At 37.8% G+C, this 15,186-nt stretch overlaps 2 protein-coding genes across 6 annotated transcripts in view; both read right to left on the reverse strand.

Annotated features, from left to right (window-relative positions):
* LOC135203804 (gastrula zinc finger protein xLCGF3.1-like) overlaps positions 1-15,186 on the reverse strand; it is a 124,415-nt gene that overhangs the window by 35,268 nt on the left and 73,961 nt on the right. The gene's annotated exons all lie outside the window — the stretch shown is intronic.
* Positions 2,967-15,186, reverse strand: part of LOC135203803 (gastrula zinc finger protein XlCGF17.1-like) — a 54,663-nt gene continuing 42,443 nt past the window's right edge. Inside the window, exons 1-3 of one of the 5 annotated variants that reach the window (XM_064233774.1) lie at positions 12,721-12,947; positions 10,448-10,590; positions 2,967-6,395 (exon numbers count right to left, since the gene is read on the reverse strand). In XM_064233774.1, the coding sequence (XP_064089844.1) occupies positions 5,188-6,330 (1,143 nt within the window). In that variant the 5' untranslated portion in view covers positions 6,331-6,395; positions 10,448-10,590; positions 12,721-12,947 and the 3' untranslated portion in view covers positions 2,967-5,187. Of the gene's footprint in view, positions 6,396-10,447; positions 10,591-12,720; positions 12,948-15,186 lie in introns of those variants that run through there. The other 4 variants (XM_064233775.1, XM_064233776.1, XM_064233777.1 and 1 more) reach the window with 4 other exon arrangements.

The following is a 15,186-nucleotide window of genomic DNA, read 5'->3' on the forward strand; positions in this document are numbered from 1 at the left end:
ATGCCATCTACATCATCTATACTGTACCAGTCATTGAATATTAATGCTGTATGTTGATTTTATACTTACATTCACACCCAACTCAAGAAGCATTTTATATAACTTTCATGGCTTCTACTATTTCCCCCAAAGTATGACCTAAGATCATTCCATCATCTGCACATATCAATGGCAAAATTCTTCGAATCTTAGTGTTTACATTCCACCTTTGTCTCCTATTTTTCTACCATTAGGTAGAATATGGTTGACCTATTACACACTGACTTTTGCCATTTCTTGTTTAATACTTCTTGTATTGTTTGGATAGTTTTGATGTTTCATTCCTCTTACGTTTACCAGATGTCCTATTGAGTATTGATGGTAATGTAACATTTTGCTACAATCAATGTATGCAGTTATGTATAAACACTCGCCACCAGTGGAAAGCTCATAAGTGAAAGAGGCCTTGGAATTACCACTGCTTTTGCTTCCATCAACTGGAGAACGACTATGAGTGTCTGTTGCCACACCACTCTTATCTAAACCATCACTCATCATCGGAGTCAGCTATATGTTACTGGTTTTAAGGGCACTAGGCAGTGAAGACCCTCCACCACAGAGACAGATGAATGTGTCTAGCTAGAGGGAAGTAGACAAAGAAGTACATGATCTCAGTGGAGAGAGACCCCTTATGCTTAAAGAGACCTTCAGTACATTTCTCATCACAACATTATTTCACATTAATATACAAATGGTGGCATTTTTAAAATGGCTATGCACTTTCCTACTTGCTTGACAACCACTTGGGCTTTCTCTTGCTCCTCAAGACCAACAAAACACATTCTGCTGATTAAAGCTGATTTTGATCCCAAAACTGATCAAGTAAACTGTGACTGACTTAAGATATGTATATACAAGACAAGTCCCATCTCAAAATCTCTGATTGGTTACCTCTGAGAAAATAATACAGTACTTCAAGTCAATCCAATGTGTGCATAGGACATCATTTGGGCTAAGACAAACCATTAGGATTTATCAGGGCTTTATTATATACATATTCTTTTTAGGTTATTACAACACAAACATACTAAAAAAGAATAAAATATTCTGGTACCTATAGTAGTTATTTTCAATGGTTTCATTACGTTTGGAGATATTAGCATTTGAATAGCATTACCCTAGTCAGATTCACTGTTTTTAATGTGCCTCATGCAACTGTTATTTTCTTACATGGTTAATTTTGTATTAGTTTTGGCAAATGTTTTCTTGGTCCTGGTCGCTAGGTTATATATAACATCCAATGACACTATGTACTACTACCAAATTCCATTTGGAAACCATATGAAGAGAACATGGGGCAGCAAAACTATAGCATGCACCAGGGATTTGTGTAACCTAGTATTAGAGTGTACTGTATGTAACTATAATAAATATTAAAAATGCATTAATCTTCACTTGCATATGACACTCAACAATTTATAACTGGTAAAATATGAGTATTTCAACGCATAGTTTTCAGCTCAATTGCTAAGAATTATGTGATATTCAATATTCATTGTTTTCTTAAGAAAAATCTTGAGCAAAAATACTGATGTACAGGCAGTCCCCGGGTTACGACGGGGGTTCCGTTCTTGAGACGCGTCGTAAGCCGAAAATCGTCGTAAGCCGGAACGACGCTTGGAAATATGTCTTAAACTAATAAAAAGTTATAAAAACCTTACTTGTAATCCTTTGGTTACACTACATGTCGTTTCCTGTAGTTTTATGTACAACCTGGAGTTATTTTCATAAAAGAATGCTGGTTCTTGAAGGTAAAAACTATTGTAATCCTCTGGTGACACTACATTCTTGAAGTTTTATGTACAACCTGGAGTGATTTTGCAAAATCTTGAGGGCTACAAGAACAGCTGATTACTATTTACGTATCATATAGACTAATTAAAGTAAATGTATCTTTAAATAGGCTTATATATTAGTATCAACAAAACATTTCCTGCCATGAGTCAGAGGCCGTTTAATGAAACGAACACTTCTCTGTCCTATCTGTTCAGAAAATAAACGTTACGTCAATCCCCGAGACCATTGTTGCCAAAGCGTCTCTCTCTCTCTCTCTCTCTCTCTCTCTCTCTCTCTCTCTCTCTCTCTCTGATCAAATTACATTGGAAACTTGACATACGATTGCCCTAATATACGAATGTTTTGAGATATAACAGAAAATTTGCGAAAATACAAGCTTTGATATACAACGAAATATTTGAGATACGATTTTGCGATGAGTGTTAGTTGTATAGGCGACCGATAAATGGCGTTCAGTCTGTTTGTTTGTTGGTGCTGCATGTTAACACGTCGTTGTTTAGTTCGTTGTATTTGCGCCTATTTTTCGTGTTATTTTGTCTATTTTATTATTAACCATGGGTCTCAAAGCTAAAGACAAAGCAGGTGATAAGAAAAAACCCAAGAAAATGATTTCGATGGAAGCAAAACATGAAATTATAGCAAAGCATGAACGTGGCGTTCGTATCGTCGATTTGGCAAACGAGTATGGTCGAAATCCTTCTACAATATCCACGATCATCAAGCAGAAGGAAGCTATAAAAACCCCCGAGACCATTGTTGCCAAAGCGTCTCTCTCTCTCTCTCTCTCTCTCTCTCTCTCTCTCTCTCTCTGATCAAATTACGTACTGGATAATGTCTCTCTTTGGATACTTCGATTTTGCCAAATATTGAGGGCTACAAGAACAGTTGATTACTATTTACGTATCATATAGACTAATTAAAGTAAACGTATCTTTAAATAGGCTTATATTATTAGTATCAACAAAACATTTACTGGCATGAGTCAGAGGCCGTTTAACGAAACGAACACTTCTCTGTCCTTAACTCGGAGCGTCGGAAGACGCCTCTCTCTCTCTCTCTCTCTCTCTCTCTCTCTCTTCTTCTCTTCTCTCTCTCGTTCTCTCTGCTCTCTCTTCTCTCTCTCTCCTCTCTCTCTGATCAAATTACTGGATAATGTCTCTCTTTGGATACTTGGAATTTGCGTTGTAATCTAACCAGAAACTTCGTTTTGTTATTATTACTGGAAACAAGCAATGATTTTTTCATTATTTGCGCTTTTGGACTGTTATATGTAAACTAGTATGTATTCATTCGCTCGGAAACTAGTTCCGCATATGAGGCGTCACTAAAAAACATAGAAAAATACAACATAAAAAGTGTCGAAAATCATCATAATCTCAAAATTTTTGTTGTAATCTAACCAGAAACTTATTTTTATTAATATACTGTGCTAAACTATAAAGGATTTTTATCATAGTATGCGTTTTTTAAAAGCGTCGTTAACTCGGAGCGTCGGAAGCGTCAGCGTCGTAACCTCGGAACAAGCGTCGTAACCCAGGACGGATTTTTCCATTGAATATTTAAGAAAAAGCGTCGTAACCTCGGAACGTCGTAAGCCGGAACCGTCGTAACCCGGGGACCGCCTGTATTCATTATTGCTAAGTTCTGGGAGCAATTCAAGTCTTTGTCTACGTATGTAATACTTCTCATGTCAAGTCTGTTCTGCTTGATACCTTTCTTAGAATTTCTATATAGGAATATGACTGCAAATACTTAACTCGTGTTGATATGAACTGGGTAATCTCTGATTTGCTTTCCTGTATTTAATGACTCTGGAAACTATTATCCATTTGTTTATACAGTTGATACATCATACATGTAATCTTAACATTGCACACCATAAACAGAATGAATAGGAATGCGAGAGAACATTGTAAATATGTACCCATAGCAGAAGCAGAAATCATCAGAATAAACATCTTAAAACATCTTACAACAGCTTTTCCCTTTTTTGAGTTAGATGTGAAATGAGGTCTCTCCTTCTTTCAATGTCCTGCACCCATACTGCCTGAACTACCAACAGAAGCAGACAGAAAATAAATATTACTAGAGCCAAATTTTGAAAAACTCATCAAACCATATATGCATGAAACATTGAAAATTAAATTAAATTACACAATTAAGACCATTTATAACATATGTGGAAAGAAATTTGACTATACCGATATCTGCATACTGACTAATGGAAAAAAATTAACTTCATATATGTTTTCCCTTTATCATATCACCACAGCTAGGGATATGGACCTGTTCATCTAGAATGACTGCTAGAAATACATCCTCTAGTCGAATCCCAAGCAGCTTTACTGCAAGCACAGACCCATATCCCTAAAATGAAATTCTATTGATATGGTCAACAGAGCTGTACACTTGAAGCTGGCTTTTATTGGAGACAGAAATCAACCATGAGGACTGATATCTTACAAATGACCTGCATTTCATGGCCTTCAATTAAATGAGGTTTGTTGGATTGTCACAACCAACACTCTACGTCAAACATACAGGTATATGTATAGTTCTACCAATTACCACCATGATTACAAAACCTGTCACCAGCAAACACTAAGTCTTACTTCAAACCACTGAACTTGACACACAAAACACATAAAATTAATAGAATTCCAAAGAAGGAATAGTGGATAAATTTAAACTTACTTTTGGTTGGATTGAACTCCAGTGCTTTGGCATTTCAGATTCTGTGAACTGCATATACAGTACAGGCAAAATTAATCTCCCTACTGAGAAAATCATTGTTGGCCTCTTCAAGTCATTTCTGCCTGGATCTGTGTTGAAAGTAATACTACACAGAACATAAGCTTCTATTGTAAAGCTTCCCAAAATTTATTCTATAATTGCTGAGCTAAGCTTGTCTAGCAAGTTGAATTTTGCTGCGAGTTCCAGCTTTATTGGCATCTTGATTTAATACTGTAGATAAGAAGACGGCATCTACATATTCCCATTTCAGGTTAAGTTCATTCTGAGTTTTAGAAAATTTACTCCTAATCTGTGTAACTGAATATCATCTCTGCTGAATACTTCTTGTGCATTTTGAACCTTGAAAAACTATAGTGTCATTCAGAACAAATAAATGACTTTGAGATTAGACAAGATTAAAAAAGTATAGCATACAGTGTAAGAGAACGGTATCTTTCCTCCATGAGTTTTTAAGTGTATATTGAAGCTATTTGAAACAGAAAATTTTTAACACAAGTGTTAAGATAGGCTATTGTCTTAAACAAGTTTGCACGTGCATTTTGAGGAAGCTTTTATAAAAAAAAAAATACTTTGGTATTCAGCGTATACAAATGACTTCTATCTAGTATGAGTTTTCATGTGCCTTTTGAGACAACTTGAGTCAAAAAAATTCCTTAGACATTGAGTACAGGTGAACGGTTTCTCCCCAGTATGGGTTCTCATGTGAACTTTGAGAGCTGAGGATTGATAAAAAGTTTTTTGGCATTCATTGCAAGTGAATGGTCTTACTCCAGTATGAATCTTCATGTGTAATCTCAAACTATTTGAACTTGTATAACTTTTGGGACATTCAGAACAAGAGAATGGCCTCTCTCCTGTATGATTTCTGATGTGTATTTTAAGACTTTCATTATTAGAAAAACTACTTGGACAAAAAGAACAAGAATATGGTTTCTCTCCTGTGTGAGTTCTCATGTGGACTCTGAGATGTCTTGAGAGGGTGAAGCTTTTCTGACACACTGAGCAACTGAATGGTTTCTCTCCTGTGTGAGTTCTCAGGTGAGTTTTGAGATGACTTGAGCGTGAAAATGTACTTGGGCATTCTGTGCACAGGAATGGTTTCTCTCCCGTATGAGTTCTCATGTGTCTTTTGAGATGACTTGAGAGGGAAAAACTTCTTTGACATACAGAGCAAGTGAATGGTTTCTCTCCTGTATGAGTTCTCATGTGGGTTTTGAGATGACTGGAGTGAATAAAAGTGCTCTGGCATTCAGTGCAAGCATATGGTCTCTCTCCAGTGTGAATTCTCATGTGCATTCTGAGATGACTCATTTGAGAAAATGTACCTTGACATTCTGCACAAGTTATTGTCTTCCCTGACGTGTTGCTTTTCTTTGAAAATACTTCCAAATATTCGTAATTATTTTTGTAAGTCTCATGAGATAATTCCTCACTTAATTCTCCACAAGATATGAATGGTATGTGAGAATCTTCTGCTCCATCCAATTGCTTAGTTTCTTCATCAGTAATCTTCTTTCCTTTTTCTTCATCACAGCTTAGAGAGTCTCGCTCACTTTTTACAGATTGGGACGACCAGTTTACATTAAATTCACTATGATCACTATATTCCGGTTCTGTCTTGACTTCTAGGGAAGGATCTACAAATACTGAGCCATCAACTGTGATTTCAGTAAGATCCTCTTCCAAACTCTCCTTCTCTTGTTTGATTAACGGTAATGATAATGACTTCTTCGCTTCCATTTTCAAAATACATTCTATGTACTACAGTATTGAATCTTAGTTAGTTTTCCTCTGTTTGGGGTATTCTGAAATAAAACGAAAAATCAGAGTAAAAACATTCTCAGAATAGCACTGTTATTAACAAACACAGAATCACAAATTCACTGTAATTTCAAGTTTCATAGTATAAGAGCTCATTTTAACTATAAAACAGGCATCCTCTAGCAAATCAACATTTATTGCTCAAAGATTAACTGGACATAAATTGTCCCAGTAGCAACAAAAATAGACTTGGATTCTATTTGGGATCAACCAATTTATTCAGGAAAAGTTAGCAGATCATTCCACCATCAACTTCTACCTGTTACTATAAACTTCTTGACTTTCTACCAATTTGATAAGCAAAACATTTTTTTTTTTTTCACAGAAGTCAATCACCCACATGTGCCCTCATTTATAGTGTTCATATGTCCTTTCCCAAGCCTGGATAGGGAGGTTTTGTAGTCAGGAAGGAATGTGTCCTTAATCACCTGCCAGCACAAATTATCAACTGAACCATCCAAAGAAGAAAAAAAAAGTTGCCCATCTTACATGCAGAAAAACACTATCACTGTGTCACCTCGACCCACAGGTACTACCTCCAATCATCTACCTAGCTGTTTGTATGGTTAGGAAATGAGGATGCAAGATCGTTGTTTGCGACAAGATTATATGGAGATACTAAGTTCATACAGTAAAAATCCAGTGTTATATCACAACTGTATCACTCATATATTCTCAAAATATGAATTTAAGTGGGAGGTCTGCAATTACTGAATATCCAGAAGAGCATTTGGACTTATAGTAACTGAAGTTGGTATAGGGATGATCTCATTACAAGTGCAAAGCATGGGATTTGTTGATAAGAACTGTCTTGCGACAGTAACTACAAATAGTTACTATTCTTGAGAGATGCTTAAGGTGACAGCCCCAGAAGTCTACACCACTGGTTTGGTAACATTGCACGGGTGAGGAGAAAACTTGTCCAAATGCAACTATTGGTCCTAACAAATACATCTGGCTATATTTGTTGCTACAAGAATAGAAACTATCATTTCTTATATGAAAGACTTGCTCCTCTGGTTGGAAAGAATAACTCCTCCTGTAACTTCACTTATAACCTTGTAGTGATATGATATTGTTAAACTACAATAGTTTTGTACATACATACTTACCTGGCAGATATATACTTAGCTATAGTCTCCGACGTTCCCGACAGAATTTCAAATCTCGCGGCACACGCGACAGGTAGGTCAGGTGGTCTACCTTACCCGCCGCTGGGTGGCGGGTGTACGAACCAATCCCCCTTTCCTGTCAGATTTTCTCTTCCACCTGTCTCCTGAGGGGAGGCTGGGTGGGCCATTAGACGTATATATCTGCCAGATAAGTATGTACAAAACTTTATTGTAGTTTAACAATATCATTTTTGTACATGAACTTTCCTGTCAGATATATACTTAGCTGATTGGCACCCTTGGTGGAGGGTAAGACTAAACAAATAAGGAAAGAAGGGAAACAACTGGTGTTGTAGGATATAAAAACCTTGGTTCTTACCTGTTCAGGCAGAAGACTTCATTGATACTGTCTCTGAGTCTGCATTGCCTGGAGAGCTACACAGCTAGGACGTGACCTGTTGCTGAAAGACTCTCGGATCTACCACCGGGATATCTGATCCCTTTGTGTGGTAGAATCCCAGTCGGAACCTGTTCAAGGGAACTTGTCCGCTTACTTAACAGATCCTAACCACTACTACCGCAAGGAGCCACACTCATCAGACCACCTAACCAAACTACCTAGGGTTAGTACTACGACATAAAGAGATGCCTCCCTGCATCCTCTTTCAGACAACCATAACAACAAAAACAAGACATAGGGTAAAAAATATATACATCTAAAAAGGATGAGTTCCAGCTCCCTGCCCCAGCACCGAATCCGCCGATACGTAAGGGCCCAAGGCGAAGCATTTTTCATAAGTGATCTTCACATCACGCCAGTAGTGGTTTGCGAAAACCGAGTGGCATCTCCAGAAAGTTGCCTCCATCAGGTTCCGCACGGACATATTCTTGTTAAAAGCAAGAGAAGTCGCTATGGCTCTCACTTCGTGGGCTTTCACCTTTAGAAGCTTAAAATGGTCTTCCTTACAAGAAACATGTGCTTCTTTAATGAGGTTTCTTAAGAAGAAGGACAGCGCGTTCTTCGATAGGGGTCGAGTAGGGTCCTTTACAGAGCACCAAAGGACCTCTTGATTGGCCTTCAGTTGCTCTTTTCTCTTAAGGTAATATTTTACCATCCTCACCGGGCAAAGAGTTCTCTCAGGCTCTTCCCCTACAAGAGAAGATAACCCACGAATCTCGAAGCTCCTGGGCCATGGATTTGATGGGTTTTCGTTCTTTGCCAGAAACCCAGGGAGGAAAGAACAAACCATAGAATCCTCCTTAAATCCAACATTGCCCTCAATCGCTTGAAGCTCACTCACCCTCTTGGCGGAAGCTAGAGCCATAAGGAACAGTGCCTTCTTAGTCAGGTCCTTGAACGAGGCTGAACTAGGGGGTTCAAATCTAGATGATCCGAGAAACTGAAGAACCACGTCTAAATTCCAGTTCGGTGTATTAGGAGACTGCTTCTTCACTGTTTCAAAAGACCTAATAAGGTCATGCAGGTCCTTATTCTCAGATATATTGAGGCCTCTGTGTCTAAAGACCGCCGCCAACATACTGCGATATCCTTTAATGGTCGAAAGGACTAGACCGCATTCTTGCTTCATGAATAGAAGGAAATCCGCAATCTGGGTCACAGAGGTACTGGAAGAGGAAACGTCATTCCTCTTGCACTACCGTCTGAAGACATCCTACTTCGACTGGTATACTCGTAAGGTGGAAGACCTCCTAGCTCTAGCAATTGCTTTAGCAGCTGTTGATGAAAAGCCTTTCGCTCTGACCAGACTTTGGACAGTCTGAAGCCAGTTAGACTGAGAGCGGGGAGGTTTTTGTGGTACCTGTCGAAGTGGGGTTGTCTGAGTAGATCGCTCCTTAGAGGGAGCGATCTTGGAAGGTCCACTAACCATTCCAGTACCTCTGTGAACCATTCTTGGGCTGGCCAAAAGGGAGCAATTAATGTCATTCTCGTCGAATCTGACTCTGCAAACTTCTTTAGAGTTATCCCCAGAATCTTGAAGGGGGGAAATGCGTAAACGTCGAGTCCTTTCCAGTCGAGAAGAAGTGCGTCTATCCCTATTGCCCCTGGATCCGAGATGGGAGAGCAGTAAAGATCCAGTCTCGTGTTTCTTGATGTGGCAAATAGGTCTATGTGCGGCCTGCCCCACAACTTCCAAAGGCTCTGGCATACATCTTGGTGCAGAGTCCACTCTGTGGGAAGGACCTGATCTTTTCTGCTGAGGAGATCTGCTCTCACATTCCTCTCTCCCCGTGTGAGGGTCGACCGAAGCTTTCGGCAACCTCACCTTACCGAACATACCCTAAACAAAACACGAGTTTTGGTTACAGAATCTATGTCAGACATTATTCAAGAAAAATCCAGCGCAAAATCAAAACCAGTCCAAAAACAGTGTATGCCAAGCCAAACAGAGCGAATACGTCACCAAAAAGGTCCAAATAAATCTCCAGGCAAGCGAGAATCGAAAGGTCTATCGAGAGGAAACCACAACAGTTGTTGTCGTTCCCGGCGACAGAGAAAATCTGACAGGAAAGGGGGATTGGTTCGTACACCAGCCACCCAGCGGTGGGTAAGGTAGACCGCCTGACCTACCTGTCGCGCGTGCCACGAGATTTGAAATTCTGTCGGGAACGTCGGAGACTATAGCTAAGTATATATCTGACAGGAAAGTTCATGTACAAAAACACTGACTTATGGGACCCTGTGTCAGAGAAAGTTTGTCTGTAAACTTACTCTGGGAAGAATCTGGCAGCCTCTGTAATGCCTATCTGTGTGGAAGTCTAGGTTTGATAGATGACAATATTAATGCAATTAGAATAAGAGGATAATGCTCTATACTCACTCTTCCCTTTATTAAAGAGAGGGTGGAGGATGTTGCATCTTTTGGGCTGAAACCCAGGATAGGTAACTCTACTGTGTAACTCACCTGCATTGTGAGGGGTTTCACAAACAAGAGTCAAAAAGACTTGGAGGCATCAAGAGAAGTGTGTTACCACTGGATGACACAGGTGACTTCTTTAAACCAACCAGCATGCTCCTTGCAGGGTAAATCAGCAGTGTGCCCATCCTCTGCAAACAGAATGGAGCTGGTGAGATTTCACCCTCAAGGGTGACACAAAGTGCCAGCACACTATCTCATCTAGCATATCTAGTACCTTGTTCTGTCACAGTCTTGGTCTTTTCTTAAAAAGCAATGGGCCCTCAATTTAACAATAAAATGAGATAAAACTAGAGTGATAAAACTTTAAATGTGCAAGAGACTGCAAGATGGATCAGTGTGTCCCAGCTATCAAAACATCTCTTCTCCACAACCACCTCAACCACATAGAGGGGCTGAGGTTAGGGTGGAGGGTTCATCATCCTTGTCTTCAGTGGGATGCAGCACCATGGGTTACATTTGGTTTGAGTCACTGTAACTGTCACTGTAACTGTCATGGCCACTCTTAGGTGCTGTATGGATTTTTTACTGAACAGGCAGTCCCCGGCTTACAACGGGTTCGGCTTACGACTATCCGAGGTTACAACGATTTTCAATTATATTTATCAGACATTATTTCCAGGTTTACAATGCATGTTCCAGGGTTACAACTCCTACAACGCTGATCTGGCAGAAGAAATATGACTCCAAAAATGCAATATAATCAATATTTGAAGGTTTTTTTTATGAAAAATGTAATAAAAATGCAGTTTACATGGTTTTGAATGCACCCAAAGCATTGAAAATAAGGTTTTCTTAGGATTTCATGATGTTCCGGCTTACAATGCGTCTCAAGAACGGAACCCCCGTCGTAACCCGGGGACTGCCTGTACTTTGTTTTCGTGACTATAACTAATTATACTGTACATACATGAAACATGTATTTTCTTTTTTTATTTATGCATTTTGATCACTCATGTTGGTGAAATTTTCCCTATGCACAAACCTCAATTTTTCATTTTGGTGTCCCCAAACTACTGAATATAGATTCTTACAGAAACATAAAACTATGTATTTTACCTCATAATTTTTTGTAAAAAATACATAAAGAGACAAAAAATATTCATTATAATAAGCAGCTGAAAAAATACAGAATATGCAATGGCTTTACTTATACTATACAACAAGAAATTAGTAGCCTAATAAGCCATTAGTCAGAGGCTATGAGCCAACTATCAATAAAAGTGATCTTTCATACACCAAAGGCAAGGTTGTTGTGTTGGAAGTGAAGTTAGTAGGTGCAAACTCAAGACAGATACTATGATAATTAACTTTTGCTGTGCTATTTGCAAACTGATCAGCAATCTAACCTAGCCTTTGACTCTATAAGATTTTGTAAAATAAATTCCAACAGGTACCTACCCCTTACCGCACGATAGAGCTCTAAGGTAAATTACTACAGTCATCCCCCAAAACCTAGCAGTAGCTACCTAAATCCCTATTGATTGATTGATTTGTTAGTTCTTACTGGCGTCGCAACGACAATGCTAAATCCTTAATAAGCAACCGAAATACTATAGGAAACTGCAATTTCCAAAGAAATACCCAACGCAGTTATTACTTAGATCTACCGATTCTGATTATTTTTTTACATTCATTCCCAAGGGCCTGGTAGCATGATAGGTAGTAGGTAGTTGCAAAGACAGAAGGGTGCGGTAGTAGGAAGTTTTTAAGTTTTACACCAGGCCATTCTGAAGCATCCACTAAGAGTTCTTTGGGTATCTCTGTCTAGGCTATAAGTAGGATAGCTATCACAACCTAATTATCAAACTAGATCATTCTGACAGGTGGTTTAGCTATCTCTGCCTGGGCCATAATTAAAACTACTCCAATTAATAAAAGTAATTAGGTACTAGGCTAGGTAAGTAATTTATCCTAGTACTACCTACCTATAGTACTATTTGGTCATACAAACGATATCAGGTGTCCTATCCTATCCTATACTACCCTAAATTTATCCTAATCAGGTAGGTAGCCCAGTATCCCAATAGGCTATCCCTCCAATTCTAATTCAGAAATGGCTACCTAAGACTGGTCCTGATCCCAGCCACTTAGGTACCCAAGATATCATTAAGAGATATTCACGAAAGGTGGTTAATCCCATCAAAATAGTTTAGTATGTTAATTTTAATGCAATTGCCTTAATTAATTCAGACAGGTGCCTTGACCTGGCAGGGAAACAGGTCACGGTTACAGGAAGGGTTTGGGGTATCATTACGTACCTAGGCTAGAGGTACCTAGTACCTAGCTAGTGGTATAAGGGCCGGTAACCCATACCCTAAGACAGTTGCTTTCATATGTGCAATGGGTACTTCTCCTTACCCAATACTTATCAATCTCCTCACATAACTTCCACTACGTTGTCTCACAGTTAGATATAACCATAAATTAACAACGTTAATATTGATAAACTTCGGCGAGTTAATTCAACAGCTGTTTGACTCTTAGTATAAAGGTTTTGGTTTTGCCTTTGCAACGGCACATCAGTTGCTAGTGTGACTTTTCTTGTTTTTGGATATATCGTTCAGTAATTTCCTGCAGTCTTTTATTTTTCCACGTGATTTAAGGCTTCCCCATTCCTTTTAATATTGCTTTGGCTCAATAGAAACTTTCGAAATATTTCATGGGGTGTTCTTGTTCATAGGGGAGTTGATCTTCGACTATTTTACTTCCGTATCTGTTTTCCTACCAAATCATCAACAATATTACGATTTTCTGAGAAATAGTCGCTGACACCTCCTCATGTCCTGTGAGGTGCACTGATGGCACTACCCCACTATGGGGGTTTCCCTTCTAGGGGAAAATTTACTCAGCAACAAAAATGCTCTGCTTCCAGGATGCTGTTTCAGTGGAAAGCCTTTAAGGCTTTCCAGACCCACCAGGTCTTCTATTTGCCTTTGTCCTTTCTCATTATACTATATTAATGAATAATCTTAATTTGATTTTATGCATCAGTAAATTCTTTTGTCAGTCCAGTTTCCAATGAACACCCTCGGGGTAAAGACCAAGAATTAGAATTTATCAATTTTTATATATAGTACTATGAAGGATATTATAGCCATAAAAATACCCATAGAAAATTATCTGACACCTAATTTTCAATAGTTTATTTACATAAATTTCTTTATTTACAGTTAACATAAGACTCAACAAAAATACTAATCATAAAATACATATATATATATATATATATATATATATATATATATATATATATAATCTATATATATATATATATATATAATAATATATATAATATATATATCGATTAAATCTAAATTATAAAAGAAAAAAAATTTATGACATTCAATAACAATACTTGAATAATTTGGAAATCACACAAAAAATACATGGGAAGAAGAAGAAGTAGACGTCAAGGATATTTTTTTCTAATTGGTAAATATGGATCAAAAGCTGGTAGAAAAAATAACTCTACATCATGGGCTTTAATCCAGTTATCAAACAATTGCAAGCCATCACCATTTTTGGTTTTTAAACCACAGAGCCTTAGTTAAGAAATGGTTGTCCCCTTGGGAAGAGTATGTTACACCTTAGACATTTTTAATAAATCACAAAAAGGTATTATATTCTGGCCGAACACAGATAATTATAATCTTATGGAAGTAAAATTTGCTAATTATTCTGCAGTATTCTGAGAACAACTCAAAGTATGATCTGTTTGACACTTTGCTTTTATTTTTATTTAAAATTTCTTCAGACATTTATCCAAGTAAGGTTCACATGAATTACACATTCTCTGGTAATTATTTTATCTAACAACCTTGTAATCTTAATTAACTTAATTATCATATATGTGTATTGCAATCTGAATTCCATACGTTGGACTTCCTTATATCACAAGTAATGTAAAAACAAAACCTAACATTGATAGAGCTCAAAAGAGAGATAGTATTATACAGCATTGGCAAAAGGAATAAAAAGTGATAAAAAATTGATAAAGAATTTTGGAAATTCAAACAACGTGTTATGAGGATGTAATGGAAAAATACAGCTTTGGACAGAAAAATGTTGCCAGAGCAACAATTAAGAGTAAATAATCATTTTTATGAAGCCCTGAGAAAATTTGATATCACATAGGACTGGCAAAGCTAAAAGACAGATGTCATCCAAGAAATGAATTGCACTATTATAGAAACTAGGACTGTCACTACTTAGTCATAAGGCCAGGTGGCAGGTCCTCATGCCTCTTGAGCATTCTTGCTAAACTTGTCCTTTTCTTATGTTAAGACAGTTACAAAGATGTGGTTATGGAATCAAAGTAAATAAATAAATCTTCAGAACAGAAAGCATTTAATTGTTTCGAAACTCCAAGGCAAGCACTCAGATGGGCATTAAAAATGCAGGATAAAAGAAAGACCCCTTTATCAAATGATGTTAATGTGCTACAGCACATCATAAAAATATGAAATATATATACTGTTTTTAACCAAAGATCAGCCCCAAGATATTTGCTCTTTGTTATAATAATGGAGTATAGAACAATGCAGAGATGGAGGCCACAATGATTTGCGCTACGTAGATGCCCTGATGTTAACCGAGACTAAGCAGTCACAGAAATGTTTTCATGATGTATGAGTGAAATTGAAAGTAGAAGACTCAAAATCAATCCAAGCGCAACAAAGCTCATGGTGACTGGATCAGTAACAAAGGATAACATATAACCGGGA

This window comes from Macrobrachium nipponense, chromosome 36 (assembly GCF_015104395.2).
Source record: "Macrobrachium nipponense isolate FS-2020 chromosome 36, ASM1510439v2, whole genome shotgun sequence".
Lineage (NCBI taxonomy): Eukaryota > Metazoa > Arthropoda > Malacostraca > Decapoda > Palaemonidae > Macrobrachium > Macrobrachium nipponense.